At 39.2% G+C, this 17622-nt stretch overlaps 5 protein-coding genes across 7 annotated transcripts in view; 2 read left to right on the top strand and 3 right to left on the bottom strand.

Annotated features, from left to right (window-relative positions):
- LOC105263490 (TBC domain-containing protein kinase-like protein) overlaps positions 1-2542 on the bottom strand; it is a gene marked incomplete in the record, with an annotated part of 4092 nt that extends 1550 nt beyond the window's left edge. The window contains 1 exon segment of the mRNA XM_011299727.1: positions 1-2542. Coding sequence (XP_011298029.1) covers positions 1-2117 — 2117 coding nt within the window.
- On the top strand, positions 2542-7438 carry jub (LIM domain-containing protein jub). Its single transcript, XM_011299728.1, has 4 exons — positions 2542-5184; positions 5569-5631; positions 5709-5891; positions 6420-7438. Exons 1-4 carry the CDS (start codon positions 3388-3390, stop codon positions 6639-6641), a joined length of 2265 nt encoding a protein of 754 aa, XP_011298030.1. The 5' UTR covers positions 2542-3387; the 3' UTR covers positions 6642-7438.
- A 5-nt stretch (positions 7439-7443) lies between these two features.
- LOC105263487 (uncharacterized protein C18orf19 homolog A) lies at positions 7444-9446 on the bottom strand. Of its 3 annotated transcripts, none has more exons than XM_011299721.1 (6): positions 8989-9446; positions 8436-8718; positions 8218-8363; positions 8059-8126; positions 7951-7973; positions 7444-7673 (listed from the first exon to the last, which is right to left on the bottom strand). In XM_011299721.1, exons 1-6 carry the CDS (start codon positions 9128-9130, stop codon positions 7538-7540), a joined length of 798 nt encoding a protein of 265 aa, XP_011298023.1. In that variant the 5' UTR covers positions 9131-9446; the 3' UTR covers positions 7444-7537. The 3 variants fall into 3 exon arrangements, with proteins under 3 accessions (XP_011298023.1, XP_011298025.1, XP_011298024.1); XM_011299723.1 differs by having other exon boundaries at positions 7967-7973; positions 8989-9445; XM_011299722.1 differs by lacking the exon at positions 7951-7973 and having other exon boundaries at positions 8989-9443.
- A 34-nt stretch (positions 9447-9480) lies between these two features.
- Positions 9481-10300, top strand: ND-MWFE (NADH dehydrogenase (ubiquinone) MWFE subunit). The gene is made up of 3 exons (XM_011299720.1): positions 9481-9678; positions 10019-10105; positions 10191-10300. The coding sequence occupies exons 1-3, from the start codon at positions 9580-9582 to the stop codon at positions 10218-10220; spliced, it is 216 nt and encodes a 71-aa protein (XP_011298022.1). The 5' UTR covers positions 9481-9579; the 3' UTR covers positions 10221-10300.
- Positions 10301-10435: 135 nt separating this feature from the next.
- Positions 10436-15176, bottom strand: LOC105263636 (uncharacterized). Its single transcript, XM_011299962.1, has 13 exons — positions 15078-15176; positions 14426-14517; positions 13969-14128; positions 13632-13820; positions 13146-13251; positions 12886-13070; positions 12166-12230; positions 12024-12045; positions 11768-11844; positions 11519-11693; positions 11086-11274; positions 10821-10923; positions 10436-10736 (listed from the first exon to the last, which is right to left on the bottom strand). Exons 2-13 carry the CDS (start codon positions 14493-14495, stop codon positions 10581-10583), a joined length of 1497 nt encoding a protein of 498 aa, XP_011298264.1. The 5' UTR covers positions 14496-14517; positions 15078-15176; the 3' UTR covers positions 10436-10580.
- Between the last annotated feature and the right edge of the window lie 2446 nt (positions 15177-17622).

Genomic DNA, 17622 nt, shown 5'->3' with positions numbered 1-17622 from the left:
AACAACATCAGATAATCCTCGATACTGATCCTGGGAAGTCTCTCAGTGCCTGCCTCTGGGTCGTGCCAATTTGACGCCTTGGACTGATCGAACTGGTGCTTTCGATACGTGATACTCGCTGGAGTACTCTGATACATGGCCATGGAGTCTTTCACGCAGAGTTCAATGTCGATTTCCGGTAAATCAGAGAACAGCAAAATGCATTCATTGAATCCAGATACGAGTAATGAGTCTCTGAGTTGCTTAAGAATGGCGAGACCCACCATGAGAGGAAAAGCGGAATCTCCAAGAAGAAGTTTGTCCCAGAGATGGAGAATTTTGTGGAGAGGAAAGACGTGGGAGAACATGGTCAAGAACCAGGGGATTGCAAATAATTCTGGGACAAAATTGATGGACCTGAGGTGATTGGCCAGGTAGGGATCGTGGAAGGCTATTATCTGGGAGAATTTGGACAGGTATTCCTGGATCACAGCACTGTTATCCTTCAGGAAGAACCTGTGCAGGTACTTTGGGATGAATGCGGAGAGACAGGCGAAGGCTCGAGCTTCATTATTGAAATTGAGGTAGAGAAATGGTGCTGTCAGGGAGTCCAAGCCCTGCCAGTAGACGTAGTGAGGATTGTCTCTCACCCAAGCCTTTAGTAATCTCTGGAGCCTCTCGTGACCAGCCCCAGAGGACAACAGCTCACTGTATTGGTGACATCTCGGGATATCCACCTCTATCTGTCGATCTGTGTGGGTTGGGGTCTCCTTGTCGATCCCATCGTACCTTTTCTCGACATCTCCAGTTATTCCCAATAGAGCTGCCCACACAGCTCCTCTGACAGGGGGAGGAATGTCCTTGTGTGCCTCTCTGATGATGGCTGTCCTCGTTATTGGATAGATCTTCAAGAGCCTGTCGAAGAGAACAATCCTGTAAAACTGGTATTCAGTGTCTCGTTCTCTAATAACCAGAGGCAGCTGAGAGGACGTCTCGGTTAAATCGTCCTGGGCTTTGACGTGCATTTGACTGGTCAGGCGAGGACAATTTGCGATGTAGGGAATATGAGAGAGACGCTGTCTCAATATGTCCAGAGGCACTTTTATAACTCGCAGGTCCAGCAAACAAGCTGTATCCCTACGTCCAAACATCTGCCCTAAGAGAATTATCAGGTTTGGAATCGAGAGTATTGGGGGCCTTGATCGTATCAACCCATTCTTCTTCAATTCGACAGTCATGTCTCCACCTGCTAGCTGCCACAGATAATACAGCTCCTCCATGTTTCGCACGATTATATTCTTGTAAATTCCCTCCTCAAGATTCTTGACGTCTCTCAAGGTGAAACTGTCGAAGAGCTGGAGCTTCAGAAGTTCTCTCGCGGATTTTCGTTGGGACGATCGCACTTGGAGACAACTGTCAACGAAATCCCTTACGTCTTGGGGGAGTTGTTTAAACTCATCGTACCTGTCGCACTCCCTCGCTAAGTGCTCGAATACACTATTCTGGCTCTGGAGAAGACTTAGAACTTTCCACAGGCACTGGTGTAATTTAATACCTAACCAGAGGCTCTTCCCTAGCAATAACTCTGCGATTATCATACCCAGCGACCAGGAGTCGACTTTACAACTGCTAGTATTTGTCGAATTCAAAAAAACTTCTGGAGCTGTATATTTTGGATAGCCAATGGGAAAGGGAACATTTCTGCCCCCATCAGTCATGTAATACAAGCCGTAATTGTACAGCTGAATAGCACCATCATCCTTGATTAGAATATTATCAGGATTCAGATGACGATGGACCAGACCAAATTGATGAATGTAACTGAGTCCAGACAGCACTTCATACGCTATCCTCACAATATCAGGGACAGAAAAATTTTTTTCTTTATACTGCAAGGGTGTTCCACTGTACTCTGCCACCACGACTGTTCTCTCGTGTTTACTCCTAATGATGTCGACGTATGGCGAGAGATTCCGGTGGTCCAGGATCTTCAAGAACTGGGATTTTCCATAAATTGTTATGGAGTTGGGGGTCAGGGGCAGACCGTTGCTGCCACAGACTTCACTGGGATGACTTTGAGCAAAAAATGTCATACCTCCGAGGCACCGCTCTTCTTTTTCCAATATCGTAGGACTCATTTTTGTGTACAACTCGAAACAGGAAAATTCTCTGAATGACCTTTACTGCAACTTATTCCAGCAATTTTTCTTAGCTGGCACTTAATTTAATTACATGCCGTAGAATTTCACGACATGAATATTTGTTTTTACGACGATTATCATTGAACTGAAGGCGTTTCAACTGGTGGGTGTGTTTATTCCGGTTTGATTGTTTTGCGTTCGTTTTCCTCGGGTTTGTTTAGATGTGTCAGCTGTCAGTTCATGCAGAAAGACAAGAGTGCGAGACAGAGAGGATTGACTAAAGTAGATGCTCAGTTCTGGCGGTTTGAGTGATCCCACCGGCATCGTAGTACCTCATCCCAAGGAAGAGAGGGTACCACACGCAATGCTGGGGTGTCTGCCTGTCAGCCGACTCAGTAATTGCCTCAGTAACAGTCCCGGAGTCAGAGGCACCAGTCACCAGCTGAATATTATTTTCTGCATCACGAAATTGGTATTCACTGAAATTGAAAAATTCGAAATTTTTAAAAAAGTATTAGGAGAACATACCGGTGACATCTGTACGTCATCGGCATCCTCCACTGACAGCTGTCCCGTACCATTAGCTGGTCACCCCGAGGAGCGCCGAATTCATCCGATTTTCCCCGACTCCAACACAAAACGAGAGAGAAGAAGTCTCTCATTGGCATCAAGCTTGTACAGCTTGTAGTACGTACAGTGCGTGTTCTCTCGATTAAGCACAAACAATGGTGTTAGAAATATAGTTTTTCCACAATCCACGAGTCCCCAACACCCAGTGACCAAGTGCCCTCTCAAAACATTTTAATCCCGATTTAAATCGCGGTCCAATCGACTTAGTACCACTGGGGCGTATCCCGAAAATTTGAGGGCTCATCTCTCCGATTTGACACAAATCCAGTAATTCTCCATTAATAACCCAACGATCTTACTCTGAACCACTTCCACTCGGCTCAACTCTCCACAAAATTCACCCCCATCCAGTTAAACTATTTCATAATTCTCCTAAAAAGCTAAACCCATTAATTTCGTCTGATTCATCCACTGTCCATTCTCCCGGGAACAATAACAAGAACAAAGAGCCAATACGTGCCAAGTGAAAAAATCATAATGTTGAATTCGTCATGAAGACTTCCACGAAGCGGATGAGACGTCCTCATTGAAAAAAAAACCAACGTCCACGGAGGACTGACACCGAGGAGAAAACGTCTCAACAAGTCCTGGAATAAATTCAAGTGTTGGCAGGTGGTTACCTCCACCACCCCAGCCAATGTGTGACTCGACTGACGCCTACGTCCAAAAGCTGAGTTACCTCCACCTGGGGGATGAGGAGCGAGTCTCGCAGGGATCTGGCTCGAAGCCAGAGGGGCAGGTACCGAGCCCCCAGCATCCGCAATATCATCAGCAGTACCGGGACAGATCAACGAGATCAGTGGCGATAGAGAGTTTCATCGAGGATTCAGGGGAGATTCGTCAGGTGGATTACAAGCACTACGACAGGGACAGTGTCCAGAGGTTTTCCAAGCCCCTGGAAGGTCTGGAACAGGATCAGAGTCGTCACGCTCCCCTGTACGAGAACATAGAGTACTATCCGCAGTCACATCCCCCTTACTACCACGCGATAGACAAGAAGAGTCCCCGAGGGAGTCCTCGAGGTTCTTTAGCTGAGTCCTACGAGGCTTCTTTCAGAAAGGCACAGCCCCAGGTACCCACTGGCAATCGGTATCAGACGTCTTCTCCAGCGAAGGAACTGCCACCCTACGAGGCACCCCCTGTCTACGAAAATATTCAGGAAATCGGTTACCACGATCCAGAGCCGCAGAACAAACCTGGGCCCCAGGTGCCGAATTATTATCACTCGACCATCAACGGGGGGGATTACGTCGTCATGACTGGAAAAGCTCAACAGCAGAGGCCCACTAGAGTCCAGTCGTATGATGCTGCTTTGGGAAACACCCCCTCGAGGTACTTGGTATCCTCGAATTCGAGTGGAGATCTCCAGGCAGGGAGGAGTGCTTATGTACCTCCATCAGAGCTCCAGCATCCCAGCTCTCCAAGATCTCTGTCGAATCCTTATCAGGGCGATTCACCTCCCGTTCGATTGCCAGCAGAGACTCACTATCGAGGAAGCTCTGATGTCGTTCTTCATGGGGGCTACAGGGGATTTCCTGAGGGATATCGTCAGGAGAACGGACAGAATTACAAGCATTACGTTGATGGTCAGGGACGGGCTCAGGCGCCGAGAATGCCCGGCTACCAGAGAACTGTCACTGGCTCCTGGAATCCCCAGAACGAACGCAGAGATTTCAGGAATTCAGGGTATCCCTGTCGTAGTGATGGGAGAATGAGTGTGGAAAAAAACGAGGGGCATGAGTCCCCAACCTCTAACAGAAGTTCGCCGTTGTATGCGATTCCACACGCTGGACGGGAGCAGAGAAATGCTGGGCAGGAAAGCAAGCCCTCACAGAAAACGAGTCCCACTCAAGCTAGTCCTCAAGGACAGTTGACTTCTCCAGGTGCAAGACAGGGATCCGGGATTTCTTCGGGTTCTCCTGTGAGGGGGCAGGTTCAAGCTGCTGTCACCAGTGCAGCCACTATTTGTAGTGATGATTTATCCAGGAATGCACCCCGGATCACGAGTCTGCCACCGGGGGTGACTAGTGGTGTCGCAGGACCGGTGTTCCTTAATGCTGGAGTGCCTGTATTACAGAAGCCCATTGAGATTGAAGAGAAGAGAACTGCCAGCCCCAAACCCGTGGCTGGAAAAGGACTGCTTCCTTACAATGTCACTCCACCCAGACCCTCTGGACCCACGGAGGCTGAGAGGAAAATCGAAGAACTCACCAGGCAGCTCGAGGAGGAGATGGAGAAGCAGGAGGAGGAGGGCGAGTACTTTGGCATCTGTCACACCTGCGGGGAGAAGGTCACTGGTGCCGGACAGGCGTGTCAAGCTATGGGAAATCTTTATCACACGAATTGCTTCATTTGCTGCTCCTGCGGAAGAGCTCTCAGGGGAAAGGCATTTTATAATGTGCATGGGAAGGTTTATTGCGAAGAGGATTATCTGGTAAGATTGATTGAATTTATCGCTCTCCCATTTCAAATAAAAATTTCAAATTCAAAATCTTTTGAATAAATTGAAGAGATTAGAAATTTTCAGTCAATCATTGTCGGGGAATCGATAGAAACCGCGACAACACAAATAATTATAAAAATTTGATTGAGCAAAATTAAAGAATTTCATGGTTCTCCGCTACATCAAGTTCAATGAAATTGAATTGTTTTTTTAAACAATGCATTTCGGTGTTATTGTGGGAATAGAAATTCATCAGTAACAATGAATTAACCGAGGCCATTTATAAGTTTTTAAAAGATCATTAAAATGCAGAAACAATTGCATTCGCGCCCACTCAACTCGTTATTGTCTCTAAACGTGTTACTTTTTCCCCAGTACTCTGGATTTCAACAGACTGCGGAGAAGTGCGCGATCTGTGGACACCTCATTATGGAAATGGTATGTTGCTCTCTTAATCTTTTTTCAAAGAGCAACTGGCGTTTAATTGAATGAGTAATTGTTTCGTGGCGTTCTAGATTCTCCAGGCCATGGGTAAATCGTATCATCCGGGGTGCTTTAGATGCTGCGTTTGCAATGAATGCCTCGACGGTGTTCCTTTCACTGTTGATGTAGATAATAAAATTTATTGTGTTAATGACTATCACAGAATGTTTGCGCCTAAGTGTGCTTCTTGTGGCAAAGGAATCACACCAGTCGAGGTAAGTTTTCCCTTATTAATTCAAGACAATACTGAGAAAAAAATTATTAAGTCGAAAGAAAATTGTTCAACATATTCTTTTGTACTTCAAACATACAATTAAGAATTTTAACATGCTAGTCTAGAATTTTTCTAGATCTGGCTTGTAAATCCGCTCCAATGATTAAAAAAAAATGTCACTCAGTCTGTAGGCAGAGTTTTATAACCGCGCAGCGAAGATGTAACTCGTCACTCGGTTGAAAAAAATTTCTCTGACGATTGTATTTACACTCCTCGGATTCATCTTTGACTGTAAACTCACAATCGCCACAGAAAAAATTTCTAACGACCTAGCAACGAAATATACTAAATGATAAAAAAGATAAAAAATTAGTCCAATTTTCATTAATCAATTGAATAATTATTTTTGGTTTGATTCTATTGATTAAATTATCCAGAATACATTTGAAAATAATAATTCAGAGAATTCGCTGTTTTTTCAGGGTTTTTTTTTGTGCGTGTTTTTGCTCAATATTTTTTTCTGCCTCAGGGTACGGAAGAAACAGTCAGAGTCGTATCAATGGATCGTGATTTCCACGTAGATTGCTACGTTTGCGAGGACTGTGGTATGCAGCTGACTGATGAGCCGGATAAACGCTGTTATCCACTGGACGGCAGACTCATGTGTCGTGCGTGTCACATTCAAAGAATATCCCACACACAACCACGTGCACCACAACCAGTCTCTGCTAGCTATCAATTCATGGGTTAATCCCCTCTATTTTATCGAATTGATTTTATTTATTCATTAATTCAGTGGAGAAGTTGTAGAGAAAAATAAGTTTGCAGTCTTCTCAAATATCGAGAAATCTTGGAAATTATTGATTTCAGAATGAAAAATCAGAGAACTTTTTTGTCGGAAATTGAATCATCTACAAAAATGTCATCTGTCTTTCCCATTTTGAATCGATAGCTTTCGAGATAACTGATATACAATAGACTCCCGTTATATTCGCGTGCATGGGGGCGGAGGAGAAGCGAATTCGGAAAATCGGACTATAGTGCAACTACCGCCAACACGAAAGGTACGTGAAAAATAAAATCGAGAGGCGGTGTGACTAAAAAGAAAGCGACTATGACTGGATTTTACTGTAATTGAGAATTCTGAATTCGACTTGTATAAGTTTACCATTTCGCCGCTGAATTTAATATTCCCGGACACCAATATTTATTATTTTAACATTTTTCTTTATTTGAATCGACAAAGGGAGCCTGTTGCTGTGATAAATGATAATAGCATAATTTTTTTACTCATTTTGACTCGAATAATTTTTATAATTCTATAATTAGGTAATGCCTCATCCGCGGGATAATGTACCTATCGTAATATCGATGTTCGTTGTATTGATAATGAAATATCGATTAGATTTCCAGTGTCATTCGAATCACTATCGTTCCAGCATCAGTAATTACTCCAGTAGTTTTCAAATCGTTGTAGATAAGTACTTATTTATATTTGACGTACAAACGATGTGTACCATTGACTAATCAATAAAATCTTCGAATTCATGTCCTGGATTGGTTATCTCTTGTCACCACTTTATTCATTTGAACAAGCTTCAATAACATTTATATCTGTACACAAGTAAAACAAGAATTAAATTCTCTTTAGTGTGGCAATTTTTGCTCTGTCAATTTCAGACTCTCTAAGTTATGAGCTCTGTTAATCGCTTTTGATTTTCTTGGGGCTAGTCGTGTTTTGGTTTTTTTTGCTTGCGTCGCTGGTACTGCTCGTACGCGGTGCCTGAGAAGGAAATCGAGACTAATTAATCATCTCTCAGAGGGGCCTTAGCGATAGAAATAATTGAACGCAATTTACTAGCGAAACGGTGAAACAAAATTTTTTTTGCTTTGTTTAATATCGATCCTCAGATGCTAACGATTTGAATCATTCAATATTTTCAGCTTAAATCGATAGCTCGAGAGATAAATGAATGATTAAAAATAATTTCAAATCTGATCGATGTCACTTTACCACTTCGCTACTGAATTGGAAATGAATTAATCGTGAAAGCAGTGACCTAGGTAATTTCTTACGGATGTTCTGTACATTGGTAGCGTGAAAAAGAGAAAATTTTTTATTTTTACTTTCGATGGAAAATCGTTTGGCGAACTTCGGGGGTACAAACCTCAGTCGATCGTCGGAATTTCATTATTCCCAGTCTGTCTAGATATCTGATACTCAATGTGGTTCCACCTAGAAAAAAATCAATTTCCAATCACTGCAGGGTACATTTTATTTGTAATTTCGGTTCCGGGTACCAATTCGGGATTTTAAATATACTCACCAACTGTAACTGTATATCTTAGTGGCGTGAAAATCTTATAGAGTGCATAAACCACTGCCCAATGGCCTGCATTGGAGTTCTTGATGATATTTATATACTTTTCGCTCATATGGAGATATTCCATGAGCTGAATGACATCAACCCCACTGAAACCCAATTAATCAATTAAAAATGCAAACGACTCCTGAAACATCGAGAATAAATGAAAAAAAAAATACTTTTTGGCTGCAACGTAGAAAATGGACACCCATCCTATGGAAGTGACAATGTGCACCGGAATAAGAATGTGCCAGTAGTCCTTCGTCAACTGTTTCATCTTCTGAAAAATCGACACTTTTTTCGGTGCCTCGGGGGGAGAAAGGCCCTGATCCTTCGGAGCAGTGCAGTAATAGACTGGAGAAATAGTTCGACCGATTGATTCATGATTCCTGAGGTGTCTGAATTGTTGAAGGGAGTTCGAGGTGTAATTGTGCCAGGAGATTGAATTCCTGGATCTATCATCTGAAGCAGAAAACATTAAACCATGATTTTCTCTTCAATGCCTTCGAATTCACGAGAAATATAAGGATTTTTGTTGAAACTTTAATACAGCCTCTGAAATTTCTATGAAAAGGATTTTTCACAATTATTTTCATCTCCCTCAGGTCCCAATATATCCACAAAAAAAAAACGGGAAAGAACAAGTTCGAGCCGTTTGTCTCAAGGATGGAATGAAGGAGTGAATTAAAATAATAAATATTTACTGGAATATGTACTGCAGTGCTCACCTACCATACACTCTATCAGACCATCTCGTGTCATAAAATTGGCAGAAACACCGAATATTGCGCAAAGTGTTGGGTACTCCCAAATTTGCATAAGATCTCAGGAAAATTCCTGCTCTATTTACACTTCTGCTCATAACGAATTCCATTTTAAATACATTAATATAAATGTATACGATTGGGAAGATTGCAATGTGCTTTTATTCTTCCCCCATCGAAGGCCAGGAGATCCAAAATCAGCTGGCTCTAACCCCAAATCATGGTCATCTGAATTCTCAATTGTTCACTCAGTCCAGATGAACCAAATTTTGAATTTTTTAACACTGCATTCACTAGCGTTTGCTCTCTGATTTTATATGCAATATCCACAAAATTACACTGTCTTTGTATCAGGATAATCAAGTGCGTCGAGGAACTCGGTCACTCTGTCCCAGAGACCCGGGAACTTTTTTACCTTCTGAGAGAAATCGAAGATTCCACTCCATTTTGGTATTTAGTACACGCTAAATCCGTTGAACATCTGATCGCAATCCAATATCATTATTCAAAAATTATTTCCTTACGTTTTGGAGCAAATTCAAAACGATAAGCTGAAGAAATGTGGTACGAAGTGATGCCTGCTGCCATTATTATTGGGACTTGCCTTGCAATGCCCCAAATTGCCGCCATTTACTGGAACAAGGCCGTTTTTGGAAATGTAAGTGAAATTTTCTTACATAACCTACGGTACTTTACTCATCAGTCCGAAAATTACGGTTTCTCCTTCAAAGTCATTGTCAGGGCGTTTTGACGAGTCCAAAATATAATTCCACCAAATGCATATGAATATATGTGAAATATTAAATGAATAATAACACAAAATAAATCAACTTTTTGGTAATTATGGAACAATCATAATTCTTCAATTGTTGAGTTTGAATGATCCATTCATTAAATTGTTTTATTGATATCAGTATTTTTCCTTAACGTCCTGATAAATTGTTAGAACGGTCATTTAATATACGGTGAATTAATTAGTGAATTGGATAATTATTCAGTCATACAGAAGAAACCTCAACGAATTCTGGGATAGGCATATGTTCACGAGAGACACCAGAATAGGTGGAGCTCCCTGGATTATCAAGGTAAGTCATAACAACAAAACCACAATCAACATAATTTATCTCTGATTACGAAGTAATTAATGAGTTATCAATGGAATGTTTCTAGGGTATTGAAAACATCCCCGATGGAGAATAGAGATCTTAACAGCTAGTAAATTTATTGGAATGTATAAAACTGTAGAATAAAACAAATATTTACTAATCGGCACAATATAAGTATTTTTAATTGATGAATCGGTTGGCCTTAATCAAAATAGATTGTAGAGAATCTAGGTGATAGTAAAATCCGTGATAACATTCATAAATTCCCCAGGTACTTGAGAGATGCGCTAAATGATAGAAGCAATTATCCAAAGTTTTATCTCATGTTCTTTAATTGTGTTTGATTAATCTCTAATACAAATCAAGAACTATCGATCGATTAATAAGTGATACATTAAATCACTCTTATCAATATTCCGCAATTAATTACGCAGATCAAATATTCCGACATGTTCTAAAGGACACTATTGATATATTTAAGAAGAATTGGGGAGAGATAATTAGTGATCTCATTGTGATGTTCTGCAATAAATTGTGGTGCCCTTTTTGAGATGAGTACGCTGAAATTTTTGGAGGTCTCCTTGTTGTTGTACAATCCAGTGGCATTGAACTGTTGGGAAATTTATTCAATTAATTATAGTCACTATTAAACAACCTTGAAGATAGAATAGTAATAGTTGATCGTTTCACTTACGTCGAGGGCTCCCAAGGAGATAGTGAGCTTCATGGATTTAGCACTGACAGGTATAAATTGGAGAGCTATTACTGCGTGGACTTTGAGATTTTTCACTGTTGCCCTGGAGAAGACAAATATGAAGACAAAATTAATGAATGCAAGTGTGAAGTGAAGGAAGGAGATAGTACGAGGTCCTGACAACAATCTGTCTGTACCTTTTATATTCTGAGAGATTCTTCGAAAACTCAATTGGGGAATAAATCGACTTGTGATATGTACTCACTGGAATTCTCCATTTCCGTAAATATTCTTCTGCAGCACAACCCCGTTGAGAGAGTAGTTTCCTGAGAAGTAGATTCGTGGAAATGTCAGCTGGAATGTTGCCTTTTTCGACCAAAAGCCGACGTCAGCATGATCAACTTTGTAACCAGCAACTCCATTGCTGTATAGATCATAGAAGACTCCTTGTACCCTGCAGAAAAACGAAAAACGATAGATTATTAATTCTAATCGGAAACTGAATTATTGGATGTGCACGAACAGCTTTATTTCCTTTTATATATATTCCACAAAATTTCACCTCGTTTATTAATTGATACGGTAATCAATATTCAATTGATTTTATCAGAAGTATTAATTAATATTGGCAAGATTTTATCTAGAGAATATTTTGGGCGAGATAATTCAATAACTGAATATTAATCGACAATACGCACTTGGCGAATTTGTTATTGATCTGGAAGGCATGCACATCCTGATTCAGTGGGTCCATGATAGGGATTCCATTGGAAGGATGACCTTCCTTCAGCATTCTCCTCAGCTCCACATGCAGGAGGTTCCGAAGCTTCGAGCTGAAGCTCCTCGCTGCGATCGCTTCTACCCGTAAGTCCCCTGAATCGATGGATCAATTAAATCCGAATATCAAAGCAATAAGAATGAATGAATAAAATTTAAAAAAGGCTTACGTTCTTCAGCGACATTTTCACCGAGGATCTGGCCAGCAATCGCCAAAATTAAAAGTGCGATCCCCAAGTACTTCATCCTGACTTCAAAATTAATGAAAAAAAAATTGTCAATTACTCAATAACACGCGGAATTCAATTAAATTTATCTCCAGGAGTGAGACGTTTCTCGCTACGATTTTCTGGTATTCATAAGCTTTGGTTTATTAAGTTGAGAAAAATTTGAAAAACTTGAAAGAAATGGACAATATTTACTCACCTAGCTTCTGCAATTAGGAAACCTTAAGAATCAATCGCGTATGAATGCTTCCGTCAATCTTATATACAAAGCCAAGATCACGTGATCGTATCAATTGTAATCACTCATCGGTGTAATCAATTATATCGAAAAATTGATTGACAACATGTTCGATATGAAAGAGTTGCGTAGATCTCCCAAACTATATCCACAAAATTTTTAATTTTTCTAATTTATTGAAAAAAATAGAAAAAAATTGAGGAGTAATAATCAGCTTTAACTTGAAATTCAATCTTTTGCAGAATTTTTATATGTCAAGGTATATTTAATTTTGGATAATTTTTATAAAACTCGAAAAAATATTTGTTGATATATAAATATTTTATTAATCATCATTAACAGTAGAAAAATTGATTTCGATTTAGTAAATGTTATTACAACTACTCTCTTTTGTTATCAAGCTTTGTATCTCCATCGGTCAAAAATTCTTTTAACAGCATTCCCTCATTATTCCAATTACATTATCAGTTGTTAGAGAATTTTTATCGAGCAGAGACAGTTATCTGAGTTTAGAACACGTGAAACTAATATCAACCGAACTTTATCGTTTAAATGGCCATTACAAGAGAAAATAATCTTCTATTATATCATATAGAAAATCAATATGAATTCCAGAGTTATCGAAAATAGCGAATGCTAAAAAATCACCGCCAAAGAATTCAAGAAATTCTTTCTTCTACATTAATTATTTATTCAGCAATAAGACTACAGGGATGAGGAGTGAAATATAAAATAATCCAAGGCGTGCATATGAAAAATAAATTCAAGTCCTTTATTTTGTACTGTATAATAAAATATCAATGCGCGGATAAATTATCCCAGCATCCCTATGAGGTCCTTAAGACTCTTTCCAGCGAGTAAGACATTGATAATCTCCACGAGATACGCAGACGCGGGGGTGGTTATCTGGTCGTGATAGTCCAAAATCAGCTCAGGTGCCATATCCGAGATGATTTCGCTGAGAAGAATCGAGGTGTTCTCGTCGTTGAAAATTCCAGTCGCTTTGAGCTAGAGAAATCATTTGAAATGAGTACTCAGGAACATTCAAGACGAAAATAATATTTTAATGAATTGATAACTCACATCGAGGGCTCCTAAGCCGATTTTCAAATTGATTGACTTGATTTTCAATTCACCGATGATATTCACAGCGATTACTGTCTTGATTGTGAAGTTTTTCAATGATACTCTAGAGAAATAAATTTTTATGTTATTTCACTGGGATGGTAATGATAATAATAAATAAATGGGCTTTTAATTTTTTGCCCAAAGAGGCATATTGAGATATTAATTATGCAGCTACTTGATAAATCGGTTTTAATCGATTTGGAATGTTGGTCAGTTTCAGCGAATATCTCGAAACGTAAGGGAGATTTTGAAATTTTTGTTAGAACATTTTCTCTGGAGTTGATTGAGAGCTATAAAAAAAGTTATTATAGAAAATTCGATATCTCTCTTAGTTTTGGAGATATAAAGGGAAAGCTCAGTGAAGAGCTGAATTGGCTTAGTCTCTTGCGCTTGTCAATTATTTCCCTCATCGGAGGAATTTCCGGAGTAATCCTCACTCACTGGAATTCTCCATCTCCGTAGACATCGATACCATCCATGACAACCCCCTGGAGCGAATATGTTCCAGTGGACTTGATCTCGGGAAATGTGAGGTCGAAACTCACTTTCCCGGAGATACTGATTTTAGCGAGATCCACTATGTACCCAGCAAGTCCATCCACGTGTAATTCTTTGATGACTGCATTGACTCTGAAATTTAATTACCACCAATAAATAATTAATTGACCTACAAGAATGTCTGCAATGTGAAGGCAGTTTATAGATTTCTCGAAGAAATATCTAGAGGGCACTAACGATTTCCAATTATTGAAATATTGGCAATGATGACAACGCGTACTTTACTTTCTCCTGATTGATTTCAAGAGGCAATTCCTTGCTGTAAAATGGATCAATGATCGGTACGCTCAAGGTATCATTGCCCTCCCTGAGAATTTTCCTCAGCTTCACATCAAGGAACTTCACCAACTCATTGTCGTAGATCCTCTTCACCCTCGAATCTGTCAAATTCCCATGAATCAATTCTTAATACTCGTCTCGATCAGTCAAATATTCGAGTGGCAATCAATCACACTGATAACTCTGAGACAATGGAATTTGAGAATTGAAAAAAAATCACGGATGATAAATTCAAATGTTTATATGAATTTATTTAAGAGAAATTATTTTTTTTTAGCGAGCGCACGGAATAAAAATTACTTTCGTCCATTTATTTTGGGATAAAACAATTTAATGGTCAAGTATTTTTTTTTTGAGTGTAGCTTTAAATTTAATTAATTGAAAATTCGGTAGCTTACGGTCCTCAGGGGCTCCCCAGCTGAAAGCAGCAAGGGCCACAACCAGAAGTCCGATCCCCAGGTACTTCATATCGATTTCCCAATATCCAAATCTGTAATCAGAAGAAACACATCACCCACGCTGGTCATTATTACCTGAAGTAGTTGCCCTCGGGCTAATGAAACTTTTCCCCAATCCTGAAAACTCAAACAGTCGAATTTTTAATATTAAAACATTCTGGTTTAAAAATGCGCCGGAAATTTATTCGATTGCCACCATGAAAAAATATATTTGAGAAAATATATAACCATATGGCCTGTTCCACTTATTTTTAAAACATGAGGAATGTATATGAAGATTAATTATCATAAAAATAGAAATTATTGAAATAAAATTATTGAATTATAAGAAATATCATAAAAAATAGAAATTATTGTGAAAATTCGGGATATGATAATTATTAAAAATTTTATTTTTCCGTATAGATTCCTTGCAATCGTGCTGGACAAGTAAATAATTTCCTCGTTACGGTGAGCACACAATGACAGCAAACCACCGCGAAAATGACAGCAAATAATCGCGAAATCTATTTTCCCTCATTACCTCTAGGATTTGACTAGGTGAAATTGCCGGGGTGGGAATTAATCTAATAAAATGTGAACGCCAACTCACCTGGACTGAATTCCCAAAAGCTGAAGTGATCAAGGTATCGATCTCTCGCGACTTATATGTAGAGCGACACTCGCTATCAATGAACCTTATCACCAAGTTCCTCGTTATCGTCGCAGAAATTCGATGCCACGTACCAAAAAATACTTGGACATTCGATAGTAATCAATCATTACAGACCAACGCAGTCGATTATTTGTGAAAAATCAGTGGCTATCACTCGAAATTAAACAATCGAATCTTTGAAATTCGTGCAAACACGTAGACATGCGCAATTTGTCGAGTGCTAATGATCCAACAGTCATCAAAGTGGAGTAAGTGCCATTGAAAATCCACTTGACAGTTGCAAACTCGAGAATCACCAACGAGAACCGGATGAAGAATCACTCACCTCGTGATATTTTACCCAAACTCACTCGAATCGCTTTTCCACCCTCGATTCCTCATCCACTTGTACTTTGAGAACCTGGAGTCCCTCACCGGAACCTCGGCCATTAATCCTACTCGAGGATGACACCTACCAAAATTGTTTCTCAAATTATCCGGAAAATTACCTGGAAATTTGCGTACCGCGTAACACCTCAGAAAACTTTTTCTTTTATTGCGTCATTTTTATTTGTCGGAATTAATTCGTCCCAAATGGATTTTTCCCAGAATTTTCACGCCAAATTGAAAACCGATAAAAATCCATTTTTTATTCAAATTTTTTTTTTCCAATTCCAAAAAAATCAAATTTTTATAAATAAAATTATTTATTTATTATTTATTATTATTTTTTTTTACTATTTATTATTATTTTTATATTTACTATTTATTATTACTTTTTTAATCAATTAAATAAATTCCATAATTTTTTACAAAACGAATTTTTCCCCCGCGTAATTTTTCCGAAATTTTTCTCTTCGTATGATAAAAAAAATTGAAATGTTTTTCATTCTAGCCTTTTCCTATTAAATTTATCTGTGGGCACGAACGGTATGACAAGAAAAATTCCCCTCCCTTGAATTTAAGTTGGACGACTGGAGAAAAATCTTAATCAACGGAGTAATGTGCAATTAGCGCAGCGACCCAATTAATTGGATGTTTCCCCTGATTTCCAGGAATGGAAAGCTCTCAGCATAATAACGCAATGCCGAGTTTGCAAAATAGAACAGAACAGTTGGAAGCAAAGCGAATCGAATAGACGCGGATAAATAAAACTTGTTTACAAATTCATCACTCAAAACTTTCCCGCGGAAATTAATGCGGAAAAAGGAAGAAAAAAATTGCTTGACAAAACTTTTCTGAATCTCAAGATTCGCGTAGTTTCCAACTAATATCATTAAATGCCAAGTTTTTCTATGAAATCCCATCAATTTCCGGAAACAATTACAATTTTCCTCAAGATTATTTAAAAACGTCACGTTTTTTTAATAATTTATGAGTAATCTTCGCTAATTTCCACAAAAATCCAGAGATATTTCAAGTTCATCGGAATAATTCACTGACTTGAACGAATTTAAGTGAAAATCGTATTAAATTCCATAATTTATATACATTTGTTATTGAAATTTCAATATTCAACAGAAAATTAACCTGAATTCGTGGTTATTCCGAAATTCTGGGATTTAACCACATCTTCTTCTTTTTATAACTTTCCACTGAATAATAGAATTCTATCGATTTCCCCATGACATTGTGGTTCCCCCAAGCTTTTCCAATTTTTCCAGGGAAATCTCATCAATCAAGAGAATTTCTCAGCAGTACATTAATTAACAAAAACCACATGCTCAGATGTGGATGTACATGCTCGCACGTACATTTCAATTGAGTTTACAATTGAGTAAAAAAAAAATTCAATTAGCCCACCAAAAATGACAATTCATGCGTTAAAAATCGTGATACACTTCCAGCTTTTACCAACATTAAACTGACAATTAGGGACTACGAAATCTTCATTAACATTTAAACCCCGCAATTTACTTTTTAAACTCGGAATTTCCCCGAAGAGAAACCGACCCATCCCCCAACGGATACAACCATTTTGATTATTTTTTTCCCACCTAAATCGAGAACCCTCTCACCTTAAATAATCCTCCCCAACAATACCCCCAGCATCAATAAATAAAAACCAAAATAACCAAAATAAAATGAATTGAGAACAGAATCTCCCACGAAATTGAAATTTCAATAATAATCTTCAAATCCGTAAAATCCCGAGTGTAAATACTATCAGAGATTTGTCTCAACGGGGAGTCCTGAAACAGGAAGATCGAAAGAGCCAACAGGGTTCCAGAGGCATTATAGACAGACGTCATATATATTTTATTTATATGTATACAGTATTGCGAGCAGTGAGGAGAACAAGACAGGGGTTGCAGGAGACTGAGGGAACGACAGGAGGGGTGAGTGGGTGGGGTGAGTTGGGTGGTTTTGAGGGGGTGGAATTGCGCCCAGACTCCCGACTGGCGAGGAGATGTTGATGCGGTGTGGAGCAGGAGGAGGCCATACGGACGCGGTACAAAGAGAGGAAAAGGGAGGAATGGACGTAAACCGAAACGGGGGGAAG

The sequence above is a fragment of the Fopius arisanus genome, unplaced genomic scaffold (genome assembly GCF_000806365.1).
Source record: "Fopius arisanus strain USDA-PBARC FA_bdor unplaced genomic scaffold, ASM80636v1 scaffold00015, whole genome shotgun sequence".
Taxonomy (NCBI): Eukaryota; Metazoa; Arthropoda; class Insecta; order Hymenoptera; family Braconidae; genus Fopius; species Fopius arisanus.
This window is presented reverse-complemented; position numbering and strand designations above follow the sequence as displayed.